The sequence below is a fragment of the Sander lucioperca genome, chromosome 8, assembly GCF_008315115.2.
Source record: "Sander lucioperca isolate FBNREF2018 chromosome 8, SLUC_FBN_1.2, whole genome shotgun sequence".
NCBI lineage: Eukaryota > Metazoa > Chordata > Actinopteri > Perciformes > Percidae > Sander > Sander lucioperca.
The window spans coordinates 16491627-16509744 of NC_050180.1; the positions used below are offsets into that span (position 1 = coordinate 16491627).

At 39.6% G+C, this 18118-nt stretch overlaps 2 protein-coding genes and 1 long non-coding RNA gene across 5 annotated transcripts in view; all 3 read left to right on the forward strand.

Annotated features, from left to right (window-relative positions):
• bcor (BCL6 corepressor) overlaps positions 1-3326 on the forward strand; it is a 38704-nt gene extending 35378 nt beyond the window's left edge. For 2 of the 3 annotated variants that reach the window (XM_036004420.1, XM_036004421.1), the window contains 3 exons: positions 1541-1618; positions 1760-1913; positions 2942-3326. In XM_036004420.1, coding sequence (XP_035860313.1) covers positions 1541-1618; positions 1760-1913; positions 2942-3272 — 563 coding nt within the window. In that variant the 3' untranslated portion in view covers positions 3273-3326. The remainder of the gene's footprint in view (positions 1-1540; positions 1619-1759; positions 1914-2941) is intronic. The other variant, XM_031291820.2, reaches the window with a different exon arrangement.
• A 4145-nt stretch (positions 3327-7471) lies between these two features.
• Positions 7472-14092, forward strand: atp6ap2 (ATPase H+ transporting accessory protein 2). The gene is made up of 9 exons (XM_031292588.1): positions 7472-7615; positions 9692-9822; positions 10394-10522; positions 10638-10733; positions 10846-10983; positions 11322-11375; positions 11469-11618; positions 11716-11835; positions 13201-14092. The coding sequence occupies exons 1-9, from the start codon at positions 7540-7542 to the stop codon at positions 13393-13395; spliced, it is 1089 nt and encodes a 362-aa protein (XP_031148448.1). The 5' UTR covers positions 7472-7539; the 3' UTR covers positions 13396-14092.
• Positions 14093-15125: 1033 nt separating this feature from the next.
• Positions 15126-17373, forward strand: LOC116045125. Its single transcript, XR_004103861.1, has 3 exons — positions 15126-15252; positions 16041-16130; positions 16645-17373. It is a non-coding gene; the product is annotated as an uncharacterized LOC116045125 (long non-coding RNA).
• Positions 17374-18118: the final 745 nt, after the last annotated feature.

Consider the following 18118-nt stretch of genomic DNA (forward strand, 5'->3'; position numbering starts at 1 on the left):
ATGTTTGACCACAAATTATAAAATCACAAATGCTAGAAAAAAGTGAATTAAAGTGAGATGAAAGGGTTTTTGGACAACAGGTACACCAAAGAGTGGATATCAAGCTGGGGCAAGATTAAATTGTTGAAAAGATCGTTACGCAACGGAGTTCCAAAATGCCCAAATCTTGACTTATTCACTGTTTGCTGTTCTTTCAATGCTCTGACCTCTGTGCAAACCTGTTGGTATGAGTCCCTCTCTGTAAATCCTCATCCTCCACCTCCTAACCGTCGCTACGAGACATGTCTGTCTCTGTCATCCCATTTCCCCTCCGGCACCCTCCCCCCTGCTCCTCTCCTCCTCCCTCGACCACCTGTTAGACAGGGAGTCTCAGCCCGCCGGGGTGCGTGCGGCTGCCTCTGAGCTCCTCTATCTGGTTACTTAGCAACGCCAACTGTGTTTGCTCAGTGTACGTGCGGAAATGGGCTTCACTCTGGCTGGAGACTCTGCTTTTGTATTCGTGCGTGTGAGCGCCTGAGTGTCTTTTCACAAGGCTGCCACGCTACGGTCTGACGTCGTCTGTATTTGGGCCGTGAAGGTTGAGAGGGCTTGTCTGAATGTTTGCAGTTAAGTCGAGACAACACGAGTTTGTGTACAGGAGGAGGAAATAAAAAGCACACACAGGCACACGCTTCCTCTGTAGCCAGCTGCTTAATATTACATGAACATCTAGCTAGTTAAAACCGATTTATCTGAGACGCACCAGAGGCTAAAAGAGACAAGACACAGGAGAAAAGATGGTAGATCAGGGTGAAAATGAACAGGTGTAAGTTCACGGTCGACAGAAGGGTGAACAGGTTTAGTGCAAAAGGGAGATTTTATATGTAGACAGCTGGAAAGATGGTGTTGAATTTTGAAAAGACCCTGGATTGATAGATCGATAGCTGCTAGATTGACAGAGCAGGGAGCGCGGGAGATCGAGCACCGTAGAAAATGAGTGGAGCGAGCGATTTCTGCCCTCCCTCCACCTGGTCCCACTCATCTGGAGGCCGTTAATCCCTCCAAACACACGCCAGACGCCTCAGCACTGGCACAAAGCCCAGCTCTGTGTGTGTGTGTGTGTGTGTGTGTGTGTGTGTGTGTGTGTGTGTGTGTGTCCAGCTCCCTCTGCTTGTTTGTTTCTCTCTGTGTGTGTGTGTGTGTGTGTGTGTGTGTGTGTGTGTGTGTGTGTGCACAGCAACTGCGTGTGGTTCTTGTTTGATTCCTGGCAGCCCTGCTCTGAACTGAGCCAGCTCAACCCAGCGGAGACAGTCACTCTCCTCCCCCGTGGTACAGCCGCTGGCCCCTGACCATCAGCACCCCCACCCCTGCTTCCACAAAACATTTGCTCTGTTTGTTTCTCTTTTCTCTCTTGACACCGCCCCTCCTCCTCTATTATTTTACTGTGCTCTTTATCCATTTTTCTGCTGTAGTTTTAAAGGGCAATTGTATTTGCCTCGTTGCCTGTCCCGGAGGCTCTAGCTCTTGAATAACAGACTTCGCTTCTTTCTTCTCTCCATAGATTATTTTGCTGACCTTCAGGGCCGCTCAGATGACGACCCGGGGCTTTATTGGGAATTCTATGGCAGCGCTGTGTGTGGTGAGTGCTCTGTGTGTTTGTTTTAGTGCTTACACAGTCTTTTTACACATCTTCAATGCCATCTAGCTTTGAGTGATACACGTCTTTTATGATAATAGAGATGCTCACTAATATTTATTCTTGTTTTTTTGTGTGTGTCAGAGTTGAGCGAGGAGGGCGGTGTCTATGACATCCTGGCCAACCCTCCGGGCCCAGAGGATGAGGATGAGGATGATAAAAGGGAGGTGTTTGAGTTTGAGTTCTCTGACCGCCCTCTGCTGCCTTGCTACAACATCCAGGTGTCCCTCTCCCAGGGGTGAGCTTTTATCTCGAGAGCAAAAGAAATGTGCCTCTCTGTCTGCCCTCATACCCAGTGATGGGAATAACAGCGTTATAAATAACGGCGTTACTTTTTTCAGTAACGGCTAATCTAATTGATTACTCTTCCCATCTTAATAACGCCGTTACCGTTACTGCCAAAAAATGCGGCGCGTTACTATAATTGAAGCTGTTTTTCAGATCAGACCAACTAGATCTCTGAGCCGAGAGGCAAAGACTTTTTTAACTGTTCTTCCTTGGTTAGTGGGCAGTGCACGAGACAAGCGCATAAATGCTGACGATTGGCTGAGGTTGAGTAAAATCTCAATTTCATAATAAGCCAATCAGAGGTAGAGTTGGGCGGGTGTTCGAAAGCATGCATAGTCAGACACACAACGAACAACACAAGCGAGTCAGTCAACAAGAGACAGGTATGGCAAGCCCAAATAATCCAAAAGTAGCCTTCTCTAAATGGAAGTATAGCCATTACTTTTCCCTCCAAGAAATTAAAGGAACGAATGTAATCGTGAAATGCACATTATGCCCTGGGCAAAAGTGCCTATCCACGTCGGTGTTAAGTAATTCAAACATCTATTGTGTTATTTGTATCAATCCACTATATAAACATAATATCTACATACATGGCATTTGATTGGAGGCTAGTCTCACTTTGTCCTACAGCAACATTAAAATAGTTTAGATTTGTGTACATTGTTTCTGTTAATAATGTATTGTATTAAGTGTCCATTTCATTATAATATTCAGATTTATCATAAATAATTGAACATGCACATGTATTTTAAGTTCCGTTAAAGAGGGGTGAAGGTGGGGTCACATTTGAGCATTTAAAAATGTACTTGAAAGTAACGCAATAGTTACTTTCTGAAGTAACTAGTTACTTTTATAATTTGTAACTAATGTAGTTACTTTTTGGAAGAAGTAACTAGTAACTGTAACTAATTACATTTTAAAAGTAACTTGCCCAACTCTGCTCATACATAAACATTGCTTGATTTCCTCTTTTAGGCCAAGAAACTGGCTGCTACTGTCCGACGTGCTTCGTCGCCTGCGGATGTCTGGTCGCGGTTTCCGACAGGCTTTCCCCCACATGGAGGTGGTGACAGTGGCAGAGGCAGAGTTTTACCGGCAGGCCTCTCTGTCGCAGCTCTTCTCCTGCCCAGAGGAGCTGGAAGGCTTCCATGCAGACAGTAAGGACCTGTTGGACCTGGTGGAAGACAGCGCTGAGCTGGCTGCTCTTCTGGGCTCCACACTGGAGTGTCTTGACGACCGCTGGGACCACCCAGGGGACAAACTGAAGGACAAAATCAAGGCTATTGGGAAGTTGGGCTCATCCTGACCCTTGTAGCCCCTAAACCCAGACCTTGATCCTTTACGACTGCAGTTTGCTTAAGAACCAACCAGGGGTTATGATGATATGCCTTAGCCTGACTCTTAGTTTGCACGCTTCGACCCTGCTCTGGACCAGCACTGTACAGATGGACTGACCTGCTGGCTGATCGGGCCGCTGAAAGTTTCCCTCCGTTAACTGAGAATCAATACATTTGTGACTCAATAGACTTAATAATGGTCTTATTTTTATAAATTAATATATGTATAAATAAATAAATATATTATATATATATATATATATATATATATATATATATATATATATATATATATATATATATATATATATATAAAATATCAAGAGATTTTTTTTTCTTTTGGATGTTGCTCACGACTCCTCTGAAAGATTTTGTATGGCAACAGAGTGTAGCCGTGTTGTCAGCGATTGGATGGAGTGTGTGAGCGCGCAGCACATTGTGCATGTGTGTAGCTGTACAGGATAGTACTGAGACTGTGCTATTGAATGTGGTATTTGTTTATAGGAAGCACATGATGTCCTGTTTTAGTCTTTTTTTCTCTTCTGACTTTAGCGCTCGCTTGAGCCTCAGGCTATTTTGTTGTATCTTTTTTTTTAATGTTCAAATTTTGCTTCCTGTTTAGTCTGTAATTTAACATGCAAAACTACAAAACAGTTTGTATAATAAAGTTTTAAGATAATGTTGATATTTACCCTTCGGCACAGAGCTTGTATATAACAGGGAGGCTACTGCAGTAAAGTAATTTTGGTGTGTTCTTTTTTGTTTTAACTTTGTAAGTAAAATATCTCATTTGTATTTATATTTTACAAAAGAAGTTGCTTTAAAATAAATATACAAACTGCAAGATGAAACATGTATTCTGCGCCTCTTTTGTCAGTTTTGAATTATTGGGCAGTGAGAACTAAAGTTTTGGCAGCTGCTCTGTCAAACTGAATCTTCTAGCCTAATTATTGTATGTAACTCCTGTATGTTGCCAAGGTGTGAACAATAACACAATACTACATTGCCATCTCTTGGAATATTTTTGTATTGTTGGTGTCGTGCAATGTATTGCTACAGCCATGAGTGAACAAATCCCCAACTCCCATTTGCTGCCCTTCTATGTTGAAAAGCTTGTGGCTTGCAGTGTCCTCTAGTGTGCAAAAGCTGTAACTGGATGGTGAACTTAATGAGTGCTCAATCATTTGTGTAGGGCATGATTTTATTTTTAAATGATACCTATTTAGTACTAAATATTTGGCACGATCACTAAAATGTTAAAATACCTACATTATTATTTAATATGACTGACCAAAAGAATAAGTTTTCGCAAGGTGGGATTAGCAGCAGGGCAAAGTGAGCCTCATGTTCACTTTGTTTCAGTATTTTGGTCAAGTACAAATTAAGTGTTGCAGTTTCCCAAACCAATCACATTTAACCCCTTTAAGTTGGTGATTATTACTGGATCTTTTGGCCCTGTGTCAAAATATAGTTTTAAAAGCATATGTCTAATGAAAGACCAAAACCCAGAATTGATCCAACTAACAAGTTCTGTCTGTGTAACCAAAGTCTGATTATATACAAAATAACTTTTTACTCTAGTTTAAGTAACATTTATTTTAAAAGATTGTCTGTGGAGGAACAAATAGGTTTTGGTTCTGAGAGCCACATACAGGGTAGGGAATCAGGAATGCATTTTTGGTTTTCTTCTTTCATGGGATAAAAAATATAGACTATCAACAGGTTTATTCAAAACCACAAACATAATTTAATACAGGAAAAACCTGGGGCCAGGTAGTATAGTCCAGTTAGGAGTACTAGTTCATATAAAGAGTGTGACTGGGTACATTCACAAAGTACAGAGAGTGGGAGGAACGTAAAGTTAGAGAGGGGCACAAGACCGGCCCAAGGCCCCTCAGTAGGCTTATCCGGCAATGTCTGCATAACATCCTGAATATGCTTTCAGTGTCTATAGATCAACGTTGTTGTTCAATCAAGCATTCAAGATCTGGACTTCAGTGGCTGTAAGGACTGTAGAGAAAAACACATGAGTCTGGGAGGCTCTGCAGAATGCATTAAATGAGTAGCTAATTGTCACCATGACGGTATGGCTGAGCTTCAACAAAACTGAAGTAAAGGAGAGCCACACAAGGCAGATATCCATAAGTATAATATAACTAAATTCCCAACTGCTTTATCTCTGCAGAGTGGATGCAAAGAGATCCCTGGCAGGCTGCCAAGAGCCAGGCCAAAATGTAGGGGGGGAGGGGGGGGGGTTAGCTAATCCACAAGTTGACAATGGAGCTTTAGAAAGGGACATGGGCAATCCAGCCCCTCGGGCCACAAATAAACCCCTGGAGAAATCCTCTGAGGTAAAGCAGACTAAAATCATCATTAGGCTCTGGGGTGATCTTAAGATTTTTTAAATGTTGAAAACAACTAAGAATGCTTGTTTTAAAGGTTTTTTTTCAGCTGATGCTATGTAAGGGCGGAGAGACGGGGAATGACATGCAGCAAAGGGCAACAGGGTGGAATTGAACCCTGGGCAGCTGCAGTAAGGACTGATCCTTTGTACATGGGGCACACACTCAACCAGGTGAGCTATCAGGGTGCCCCAATAATTTTTGTTTTATTTAGCAGCAAAGTTCAGAGAGGTTTAGGGAGTGAAGTCTAAACTGAGTTGGCCCATTTTACATATCCAGGTAAAGGTTATGGAGTGACAAGAGGCTGTCACACAGCTAATTGAGATGCTGAAAATAGTTCAGCCTGGCAGACATTAGTTTCTCAGTCCAAACACAAAAAACAATATACTAAGGCAGAAGGTGCAGGAGGGCCACACTTAACCTCAATAGTGCCTCTCTGACTAACCTCACTCTTTATTGAACAGCAGGATGTTCAGAACACAAGCCCTTTATAACCACCTATTATGGTTTTCTAAATGGATATCATATAGGTGAGGTATTGTGAGGATTACATTTCATGGTCATCATCACCTACCCTCTATTGTGAAATTTCTTTTCTCCTATAATAGTCAGTAAAATGCACCAGAATGGGAGCAAGTAGACCTAAAAATGGTTGTTTATGTGCAGCTTCATGTGGTTGTTAGTGTATGGTATGTAGATTTCTCTGCATTATTAACTTGCTGCAGACAAAACCTTTGGTGAATTAACTGATGTATGAGATTTAAAGATTTGTAGTCAATAACTACGTATTATAATATATACTAGTCTGTAAAAATGTTGATAAATCTGTGCTACTCCAGTCCACATAAACACACTATTTTCAGTCATACAGACAAAACAAAGTTTTTGTTATCAGTTGGGGATTTCTTTGTGATTGAAATGATCCGAACTAGTTTGGACTATTTCAGGGCACCAACCGAGCCGGTGCTTTTTTCTTGTAACTTTTTCCTTGTCAAAGTAGCCTACATTTGAACTGCTCCTTGACATCCTATCAGAGGAATACAAATACATAAATTTGAGAACCCTGCACTATACCATAGCAAGGGTGGTGGTCTTACAGTACAGTATTTATCTTCTCCTGTGGTTATAGTTCATTTGTATGTCTATTGTTAAGTCATAGGTCTTTTCTCTCTCATACATTTCTTTTTGGTTTGGATGTTGTATTTTTGCCATAAAAATAAGCTTATTTTGTCTGATAAGGATGGTAAATTAAAAATATTTGAGTTAAAAGATTCTGATAAAGAATGTTAATGTACTTAACTACTAAGTTACAGAGAAAAATAAAAAATGATAGTTAGTACCCTGGATGTGTAGTACTATCCATTTTTATTTTATTGACAAAATGCAATATAGGCAACAAAGATACTGGTAAACAACATTAGCACACATAGATCAAAAATAATGTATCCAAAAATATATCATGAACATAAAGTGAGAATTCTAAGGACAAATTACGTAGAGTACATATATACACAAATAAAATCATATTGAGTCAGAGGATTTGAGGAAAAAAGTTGTATAGTTTTCAAAAGCTTAATATGTTTGTGTAGTATTATAGAGTATTATCTGTTTAGAATTAGTTGGTATATTTAGTATTATCCACAGTACGTATTAGTACTGTCAAAGACTAAATATTTTATAAAGAATCAGTACCAAAGCGCTTATCTGTGAATCTGTGGTACTGTGTGTTGTGACCATAGACTGAATATAAGAAGGTTGTGACAAATATTCTCCCATCGTGCTTTGTGGTATTGTGACATCAGGTCAGCTGATCTCTGCTGCACCAAGGAGAAAGATGTCGCTGACAAGCTGGCGAAGGATGGAGGCTGTTTTCTCCGCGGCGTTTTCCCTCTGCTTCCTTGTCACAACCGGTAAGAAATGTACAACGATGGGTGGTTATGATTAACGGTTTGGGATGTGTTTTCTCACATAGCTACATATAACATAAACCGAGTCATGTAATGTTATCCACTCTGTTTGCAAATGATAACCTAGCTTGGAACATCGTTAGCATCGCCGTTTAGCTTACTGATAAAACCTTATGCTAGGTAACGTTATAATACTGCCTTACGTAAATTAATGGGAATGTGTGAGATACTATTACTATACTTGTAGTATTGGACCATTGGTTAGGCTTGAGCTTTCAACAAGCCGTTAAAAGCTGAAGATAGTACTCTTAGCTTATTGCTAACACTTAACGCATTAGCAAACTGCTTTTCCCAGGATGGCGAAGGCATGTCCCGCCCTACTCTGCCTCTGATTGGCTTACCCTGACATTCTTACCCTAACCAATCCCACTTCTCTTGCCTAAACCTAACCAACCCATCTAGAGCAGGCAATGAGTACCAGCCAATCACAACGAGAATAGAGATGGTCATGTCTTCCCAATACCTTCGCTATCCTAGGAAAAAAAAGAAATTGGCAAACTGTGAACGCTAGCAGTAAAGATGAAAATATGTAACGTTACTTTCTTGCTCGGACTGTTCACAAATTGTTCGTGGTCATGTAAAAAATGAAAGAAAATGAACATTTATTTGCTACCTCGGTACTGGTTAGTGGTTACTAATTCACGAAAGCCTGTGCTGTCATGTGAGAGGCTGTAAACTGGTAGTTCCTCTTTAACAGTCATCAGCTCTCTGTCACGAGTTTATGCCTCAATTCACGTCGCTTTAAAGTTAGTGTTTTCTTTAGTCTGGCCCGTAAAATCCAGTCAGGCTGTGACTGGTGCTTGCTGTAATGTAAAATTAACATTTTATTCATAACACTACACTGACATAAGTGACAGCTTCTCATTTAAGAGGGCCTACTTCTATTATTGCAAACAGCATATGAGGATAAAGGGGAAGAGCATTATCAGAATCAGGGTTATTGCCAAGCAGGTTTTTACATACAAGGAATTGGCCTTGGTGTTCTGGTGCATAACAATAAACAAAGTAAGAGACAGTAAAATAAAAAGCAATACTGCAAAAGTCAAGAAACAGAAAAATTATTAGAAAAATAAACAATAAAATATGGAACAATACCCAGGCCATGTCATTATAATTAATGGATATCTCTCAGTGGATGATGTTTCCCAGTGTTATTGATAAAGTTGAGTTGTCAAAAGGGTAAATAAAAATATCTTTTGTCATATGATTTCATTATGGGTATGTTAAGCTGGTTCAAGTCCCCATATGGACCAAAGTATGGTGGTGGACTGGTAGCTGGAGAGGTGCCAGTTCACCTCCTGGGCACTGCCAAGGTGCTCTTGAGCAAGGCACCGAACCCCCAACTGCTTGGGGCGCCATGGGCAGCCCCCTCACCCTGACATCTCTTCATTAGTGCATGTATAGGTACTGAGCATGTGTGTGTACAGTAATTCAGGCCTGTGTGTAATGTGTATAATAATAATAATAATAATAATAATAACAACAACACAGAGTGAAAACATTGTAATTTCCCTTGCGGGATTAATAAAGTATAAGTTGTTGTTGTTGTTGTTGTTGTTGTTGTTGTTGTTATTATTACTTTAAACCTTGAATAGCCAAAGTTCTGGGAAAATAATAGATATTAACAAAGTTTCCACAAAAGCAACGCTGTGTTCACCTCCTCTTTCAGTCATTCATTATTCCCTACATAATAAATAGTTCACTCTATGGTGAGGAGGACACAGAGGTTTCGGACACTTAATGGGTCACCATTGTATTGCGCCATCGATGGCAGGTGACGTGCTGTAATATTCACATCTATCAATGGTAAAGCTTTGCAAGTGGGATTGAAAGCAAAAAGTATTGTTCATGCCATGGACACTACTTTTTATTCCTTTCGTGAGAATTTTTGAGGGCAATATTTTACACTGAGAAATTGTGAACTTGCAATATTTTTTAGGTTGTGAAGTATTTGTACTGTTGGTTAATTCTTAATTTTCCACGTTTTACTGGGATTGACAGTTTTAATTTTTGTTACAGGTGTACATGGAGACAGTTTAACGGTGCTGCAGTCTCCAGAGTTTGTGTCCTTCCAGAAAGGAGACTGGCCTGTCTCTGGAGAGAAGATCCCTGACCTGGTGGCTTTAACCATGGGATTTTCTGTTCAAGAGGTGCTTCTTTATTTATTGAATGCTTAACAATTTTAGTACATTCTGCAAATAGGCAGCTCCCCTCAGCTTTACCAAGCTTTGAAATACCTTTTAAGCTTGTTGTTTAGCTCTCCGACCCGCAACTTTACAGTTATGGTTCACTCTCATGGCATCTGTTTTTTTTTTTTTTAGCTAAATAGCTCTAAAAAGCCCACTGTACACTACCTGCTCAGCACCAAACGGTAGACATACACAGTGAGCAACTAGCTGGTGAACATAGTGGAGCATTTAGAGCAGCTAAAGAGCCAGATGTTTCCTTCAGGAGTTGATAGAGACCTAAATCGAAGCTAAAAGAGAGTTAATGGTGGACTTTGCCAGTTAGCCAGAAACACAACTCCAAATGAATGATAATGTTTTTCCGTAACTGTAAATAAGCAACTGTTTGCTTACAAGTTCACCATATCAACTTAAAAGATGATATGTCAGTGTTGTTTTGACAACTTGCTTAAGGCGGCCAAAATAAATAGTTATAACAGGTGTAAGCTCATGATTATGTTGGCCTAGCCTTTACAACATGTGTTCATTTGTACAGGATCTGTCCTGGCCAGGCCTTCAGGCTGGTCCATTGTTCCAGCGTCCCCGGGCTAACGTACTGGTGGTGGTGAGAGGAGTTGATAGCCTGGCCCTGCCTCAGAGTGTGGCCTCCTACCCCTTGGAGAATGTGAGTTAGACTGCACTGTGGCATTATGATGTTTTGTACATCAAATAGAATATATTACTGAAGTATGCAATGTAATTTGGCTTAGTTAGTCATTGGATCTTGTTCTTCCTTGCAGCCGGTACCCTTCAACTTGGATAGTGTTGCAGAGACAGTACACTCTCTGTTTGCTGAGGACACCCCTGTAGTGCTGCAGCTGGCCCCCAGTGAAGAGGTAATGCAAATATACTGAGACTGAACAGGGCATACTCACCATCTGCGACATCACTCTTAAGAGGCTCATCTGGTTGTTTAAAAAAAGAAAATCTGTTTGTTGTCTCTCTCAGAGGTTGTATATGCTCGGCAAGGCCAATGCTGTGTTTGAGGACCTACCAGTCACCTTGCAGCAGATCCGTGCCCGTCTGTCCCAGGATGGCTCTGTGCTGGCTTCCCTGCCGCTCAACTCCCTCAGCAGAAATGCAGAGGTCAGTTTCAAACAGCAACATCGTACCCACACAAGGCTGTACTGACTTTTTAGACACAACTGCCATGTACTTTTCAAAGACAAACTACCACTCTACCTGCTACATAGGGTGTTAAAATGCATTTTCTCATGCAGTTAGCACACAGTATTCACCATATGTTGCTAGTATACTTAATCAAATATATTGCACCATCATACCTAGGATTCCTGGGAGTTGTGGAAATAAAGTGACCAGATTTACCTGATTGTTTTAGTCAACCTGAGTCCTTGAAATGTATCAAGTAGCCCACTGGAAGTCTGTTTTACCTTTCTTACCTCTTTACTGTTTCTGCTTTCTAGGCTGATTTGCTCTTCCTGTCTGAGGTCCAAGTGCTGCATGATATCACAGCTCTGGTAAGTCGTCAGGGTTTGCTGAAATCAGGCTGAAAATGAAAAAAAGTTCATGCATTGTGGCTGCAGTGTCTTTGTCTTCTTCCCTTCTTGTAGCTGCAGAGACACAGACATTTGGCGAAGGACCACTCCCCTGACCTGTACTCCTTGGAGTTGTCTGGTCTGGAGGAGCTCAGCAGGCTCTATGGCCAAGACTCTCCCCAGTACCGTGATGCCACTGCCATTCTCGCCTCTGTTCTGCAAAAAGTAAGGAGAAGGTCTTTCTAGGCCTTATTTACAGAATCTTATCAGTTTTTTTTATTTAACTTCTGTATATAATAATACTTGTCTTTTTTTATTGTAGTTTGGAGAGGATGTGTATGGTCTCTATGGCAACAGCGCTGTGGTGGAGGTTGTTACAGTTAAGACCTTTGAGGCTCCTTTGACCAGGAAGTCCCGTTCGATCCTGGAATCCAAACAGATTGTAAGCCACTTAACTGTTTGCTGAACTTCATTAAATGACATTAGATAAAAACTACAATCATTCAGGTGTTAGTTATGATTTGTTTTTGTTTTTTTAAAGATTATTTTTTTGGGTTTTTCCCTTTATTCGATAGTGACAGTGTATAGACGGGAAAGGGAGAGAGAAAGAGAGGGGTTGACACGCAGCAAAGGGCCGCAGGTCTGATTCTAACCCCGGGCCGCTGCCAAGGACTCAGCCTACATGGGGCGCACGCTCTTACTGGGTGAGCTAGAGGCTGCCCCTTAGTTATGATTTGTAACGCATTATAAATAAGTTAGCTGAATATTAGAAGCAACTCTTAAGGTCCTTGCACACTGAGTCCGAAATTTTCGGATGTTAAAAAATAAATACAGCCTCACGTTGTGGCAATCATGTTTACACACTGCCTCCAAAAATTTCATCCGTCATTTAAAAAAAAGTGTTTTGACAGGGAGAAGATGACCCTATCCAGAAATGCACCACAGAAAGACCAACCAACACCTCTCTACAACAGATTCAACATAAACTGAACATTATAACCTTAAGACTAGGTTTATTTCAGGACTGTTGTATTACAGTGTAATACAACAGTGTACCTAATGAACTGGCAACTGAGTGGATGTTTGGCTTATGTGGATATCGTGCCATATGTGTGCTTGCTTTCTTTTTCTCCTGCCTCTGTATGTAATTGGAAGTAGAGTCTTGTAAGATGAGGGCTGGGCGTCCCTTTGGTGTATAACGCTTTAGTAAAATGAATTCCCTCAGCAGACATGTCATAGCAGTAAAAGCACAGGTGAGCTAGTTTCACGGCCCTGGTATAGTATATGCTGGCTCACTGTCATGCCTTACAAGGACACTTGAAGGAACTGAGCCATTGTTAAACTTGTTGACTTGTACTTTTCCTACTTTGACAAGTCAAAATGTCTGCTGCAAAAGGAGTCTATTGCACAACTGTAGTCTCCTACTCTGAGAAGCATAATTTAAACTACAATATGGCCTGATCAAGTACAATCCGTGTCTTGAGTTGTGGTGGTGTTATCAACGGGTGAAATCTGACACTGAACCAAAAATCAAAACCCAAGTCGTTTATATTTACGGTAGGACTGCCGTTAACCCCTTGTGGGAAGTATAGTCCCAGTTTCAATCCATGCTTCTTGGTTTTTATGACTTAGGTCTGGAACCAAAGAATGCTTTGATCAGCCACTCTAGTTAAAAGGGGTAAGGGGAACAGGGGTGAGTTGGTGGGGGGTGAGTCCTAATAGTTTTGTGAATGGATCTTATTAGATGTTGCCCTCCTTGACATTTATTAACCTATGCATCTACCTTTCTGGATTTTTCATTTTGCAGAGTAACCCTGGCAGCCCTTACAACCTGGCCTACAAGTACAACTTCCACTATGCTGTGGTCTTCAACATTGTGCTGTGGCTGATGATCGCTCTGGCCCTTGCCGTCATTGTCGTCGGTTACAACCTGTGGAACATGGACCCAGGATATGACAGCATCATCTACAGGATGACTAACCAGAAGATCAGGATGGACTAAGTCCTGACTATCAACACTCCAGCTGTCCTCTTAGATCCCTCTAGTGAATGTTTGTGTTTTGTGTGAGGTGTTGTTTAGTGAAAAAAGCTTGATGGGAGGAAGGGCGTAATACTGAGTCACCTCTTGTTTACAATGCTGGCAGGATAACGGACAAAAAACATCAACATTACAGTAGTAGTTCTTAAACTTTCCTACGTAAATATATCTTCCACTGAAAAGAATTCTGACTCCCTTCAACCTCAGCTTACATCATTCCTTACAACGTTAATTTCTCACTAACTTAAGTTTCATTTGTTTCCCCTGGTGATTGCAACTATATAACTGTATTTTTTATTGTAAAGAGCTATTGTAATAATATGAAAGAAGGAGTCTGGTTCCTGTGTGAAATTGTTGTGCTTGTCTTGCTGTGTGAAACCATTTTAAGTTAAGTGAAATCTGTGTGTATATATTGAAATGCAACCGTGTAAGAGACGGCTGTACTGTAATTGTGAAAAAGATTTGTGCAGTGTTTATTCCAGGTAGGTTTCACCCTGCTTTCTATTCCAAATGGTAAATACATATTGGATTACATGAATATGTGATCATTCTGTTGGGTTGTTAGGAATGGACAAGGATAAATGAAGCTCTGTAAATTGCAATAAAATGCCTGACAATAAATGATCACACGGAGCACTCTGAATTGTGCTCACTTAAAGTAGCAGTGTTTCATTTCATTATTTGGAGCATCAGCTTGGTTTTGGAAAAAATCCTATTTGTACTCTTTCAAAATAACTTTTAACCTTTTTTTCACAACCTTTGTTTTTGCTTGTAAACCTTTACAAGTGTAGTTAGATGTCATGTTTTAGAAGCAGTTCCACCCAAGAGACATTTGCCCTCCAAACTCAAATGCTTTGATGTAAAATTAGTTAATGTTTCACAAAAAAACTGTTTTTTCACCCATTACCCATCATCTCCTGACCCCTCAGATTAATCTTGTGATTAATGCAGGGGCCTGCCCCCTAGATTGGGAACCACTGCCGTAAACTACAAAACTGTATATAGGTAGTAGTTAAAACTAGCTCTTCCTCAACCAGCTACAACAGTAAAATACATTATTCTGCAAACAAAGTGTTTTTTTTATACTTTGAGTACATTATGTTAATACTTCTGTACTTTTACTTAAGTAGGATTTTTAATGCAGGACTTTTACTTGTAATGGAGTCATTTTTAAATTGTGGTCTGAGTACTTCTTCCACTGCTGCACTTACATTCCCCCTTTTTCTTTTTTACAATAATTCAGAAAACAAAAAGTTATAAAATGTATAAGACACTGATCTGACGATGGTATATTAACTTGGAGTCCCCTGACTATCCCTGATGTCCATTTAGAGTCCTCTCCTTGATTGCAGTCTGTTTTTTTCCACTCAATTTCTAAATCCCTTTATTTGTTTAACTTGTTTTTCTTATTTTATTTCTCCTTTTTCTTACTCATATCTTCACAATGTTACACTGTTAAAGACTGTTAAAAACACAATGCAAACAGTATCACTTGTTTGTTTTCTGTTACTAGTACCAAAGTAAATTACGGACCTGTTAAATAAAGTGTTACCAAGAATTTTTTATTTTATTTTATATAATTAATAATTGATAAGGTTTCTAACCATCATGACTAATCTCAATTCTCTTTTCTATGGATAAAACTCATGTCCATCACGATATGGTATATTGTGTAACAGCTCAGCCAATCAGAATGCAGGTCGGGCTTTAAGTCCCGCCCCTCGTATTATCCGCAGTAGTATGCTTTTGCTTCAACCAACGGACGAGGTTATCTTACCTATAACAGGAAACAAGCAACCATGGTCTGACTGCTAATAAAAGGTAGGATTTGTTTATCGTTTTTGTGTGTATTAAAACCATAGACTGTATTAATACTAACAGTCTATGATTAAAACCTTAGTTGACCGCGCCCACGATGAGGAGATATTGGTGTTTACATTGTATTCCGCCGAAGGTTAGCATTACAGACTGCTATCTATCGCTTTGTTTTCCTACGTATGTTTGTTATGTGAACAGATGTAAATATAAGTAGTGGTGGAAAGTAACCAAATACATTTACCAAAGTTCTTAAGTACATTTTTGAGGTACCTGTAGGCTTACTCTATTTGAGTAATTTTATTTGATGCTACTTTATACTTCTACTTCACTTCATTTCAGAGGGAAATAGTCTATTGTAGCCTGTTTTTTTACACCACTAATTTATTCTAAAATCTTAGTTAGGCTACTAGTTACTTTCCATCCTTAAAATTAGCTCCATCTTTACCAGCTGCATCTTTAAAGTGATAGCCTACACACATAAATGCATCAATAATTACACCGAAATTAGCCCTTTTTTAAAACTTTTTTATTAAGTATACTATATTCCGATGCTAATACTATTACTATACACTACTACTACTACTACTACTCTTGTAGGTAAAATTTTCAATGCATGACTATGTAATTCTACATGTGGTGTTGCTGCTTTTATATGAACTGAGTACTTCCTTCACCTCTGAATATACAGTAGCCCTATGTGAAGACAGGTAATGTGTTCATAATGATTCTGTAAGGCATATATGCTATTATCTTATTTACAGTATATATATTTTTTTAATTTCACATTCCAGCTAGCATCTACGTGGTTAGGAGGATTCAGGCTTCCATTGCTGCAGGAGAGCAACTGGAAAAGCCCATCGTAACACCATGTAGTGCTATTGGTAAGACAATGACCGAAAGAACTTGGGAAGAGTTTAAAGACTAGTTGAAAAGAATAAACCCTGTATGAAAAATCTGAAGAATACGCAGATAACTGTTATTATGTTATGTTATTTTTGATTTGATTTGATTTATTTTGGATTTGACAGACAACATAATCCAAAGGATAACATGTTAAAGTGTGATCACTTATTTCCAACATGGTCCTTGGTGTTAGAACATTTAACACATGACAAAGACCTATTGCAGGACAAAGACAATAACATTTAACACAAATCATCCAAGGTTCAAGAGCATTCTAAAATCATAAAATCACAGATCACATAAAATAATCAGTCTACTCTAATTAAAAAGATCGGTTACTCTATTCCATAAAAATGCCTTAACCTGATGTCTAAAAGCCCCTCTGGTATTTACAATTTTGAGGGAAAGCGGCAGATTATTCCACAATGTTATACCTGTATATAAATACATGTACATGTCACTGCATCACATGGGTTTCTCTTTTCTACTTAGCTGAAACGAGAGCGGGATATGAGTTGAGAGGAAACGCCCCAGCGGCTGCACTGAGCCCTAACCCTGATGAAGGTGTCAGTGGAGCAGCAGGCTCAGGGACGTCCTCGGAGACAGCTGTGCAGAAATGTGGCTCCTGATGTTAAATATTATGCTGGACACTGGGCCTTTGGTCCCCACAATGGAAAAAATATAATTTACTTTGTATAATAACTTTGTATTTTTGCATCACAGTACAACAATACATTATCCTGGATAATTTCATGTAGCCTATATAACCTACAGAACCATCTCATTGCAATGGTCAACATTAACTTTGTCAAAACAAAAATTGTACAAACACACCCTTATTGACTACAATACAAAGAACATTTTCCACTGCTTTCCAGTGTCCATGCTGTACTCAATGGCCAATGTCCAGGTCCCAATGAAACACATTCTATTTCACAGCAGACATTTTGACTTACCATAGTTAAAAAACAGGTGCGACCAATAACAATTTCTCTTTTACATTAAGGTTTCCTGGTGAGCTACACACAGTATAATAGGCACCTGATTGTAATGGAGCCGTTTGTTATTACATTTGTTTGGTTAGTCAACATGTTCTCGGTGAGAAAGGCCTGTATTTATGTACTGCAGTGTTTGAAGGCTAACTCACCAACCTCCCTCCAGGGGCTGAGCAGGCCTGATGTTTCTGCTGCTGTATCAATAAATGAATAATACAAAAAGTTGCTACAGGGGTGATGTTCGCATATTTGCATTAGATAATTGTTATTAGGCTAATGATCAAGAAATGAAAAAACATTTCTCATGACATTTTGACTTGTTATACTAGAAAAGGCACAGCTGTAACTAAATATAGCAGGGATTAGGAACACTTAAATGGAATTCATCCATCATTAATGTTATTAATTACATCTGTGCCTTTCCTGCTCTGACTAACACATTATCTAATTGTACATTTATCCAATGTACATTGTGTGACAAATGCCTGTTTCAGCCATTGGGTGGCAGTGTTTATCACAACATCGAGCCATTCTGCAGATCAGTGCAGATCACACGGCTTGTCCACAGTGATCGTGTTCTGCAAACTTTTCTGCCTAGTTACGCTTTCTTTGTGCATATTTTGTGTATTTAAATGACAGCTCTGCAGATCAGAGTAACTTTCATTTTAAAAAGTCACAAATTTGCAGGGCTTGTAGCCTACCACACTGTGAGGTGTAATCTAAGTGTAATAAGTGTAATCTTTTTTTTCCTTTACATCATTATTTACATTGTACTACCTCACATCAGAAAAGCTCTCTCAACAAGGAACATTCAACTGTCAAAACTACTCAATCCATGACCAACACTGACAAAAAACATAGACCATAAAACTTGAAGATGACACCCCTTTGCAAACATCCACAGTACAGTTTTAGATTAAAAACCCAGCTAACAACAAATATAACAATTTAGAATTTTGTAAAATATCCAG

Bases quoted from the DNA above. Each gene is read 5' to 3' on its own strand.
- atp6ap2 (XM_031292588.1), top strand. From the start codon at position 7,540: ATGTCGCTGACAAGCTGGCGAAGGATGGAGGCTGTTTTCTCCGCGGCG. The intron at 7,616-9,691 runs GTAAGAAATGTA...TTTTTGTTACAG, and splicing joins CTGCTTCCTTGTCACAACCG to GTGTACATGGAGACAGTTTA. The intron at 11,376-11,468 runs GTAAGTCGTCAG...CCCTTCTTGTAG, and splicing joins TGCATGATATCACAGCTCTG to CTGCAGAGACACAGACATTT.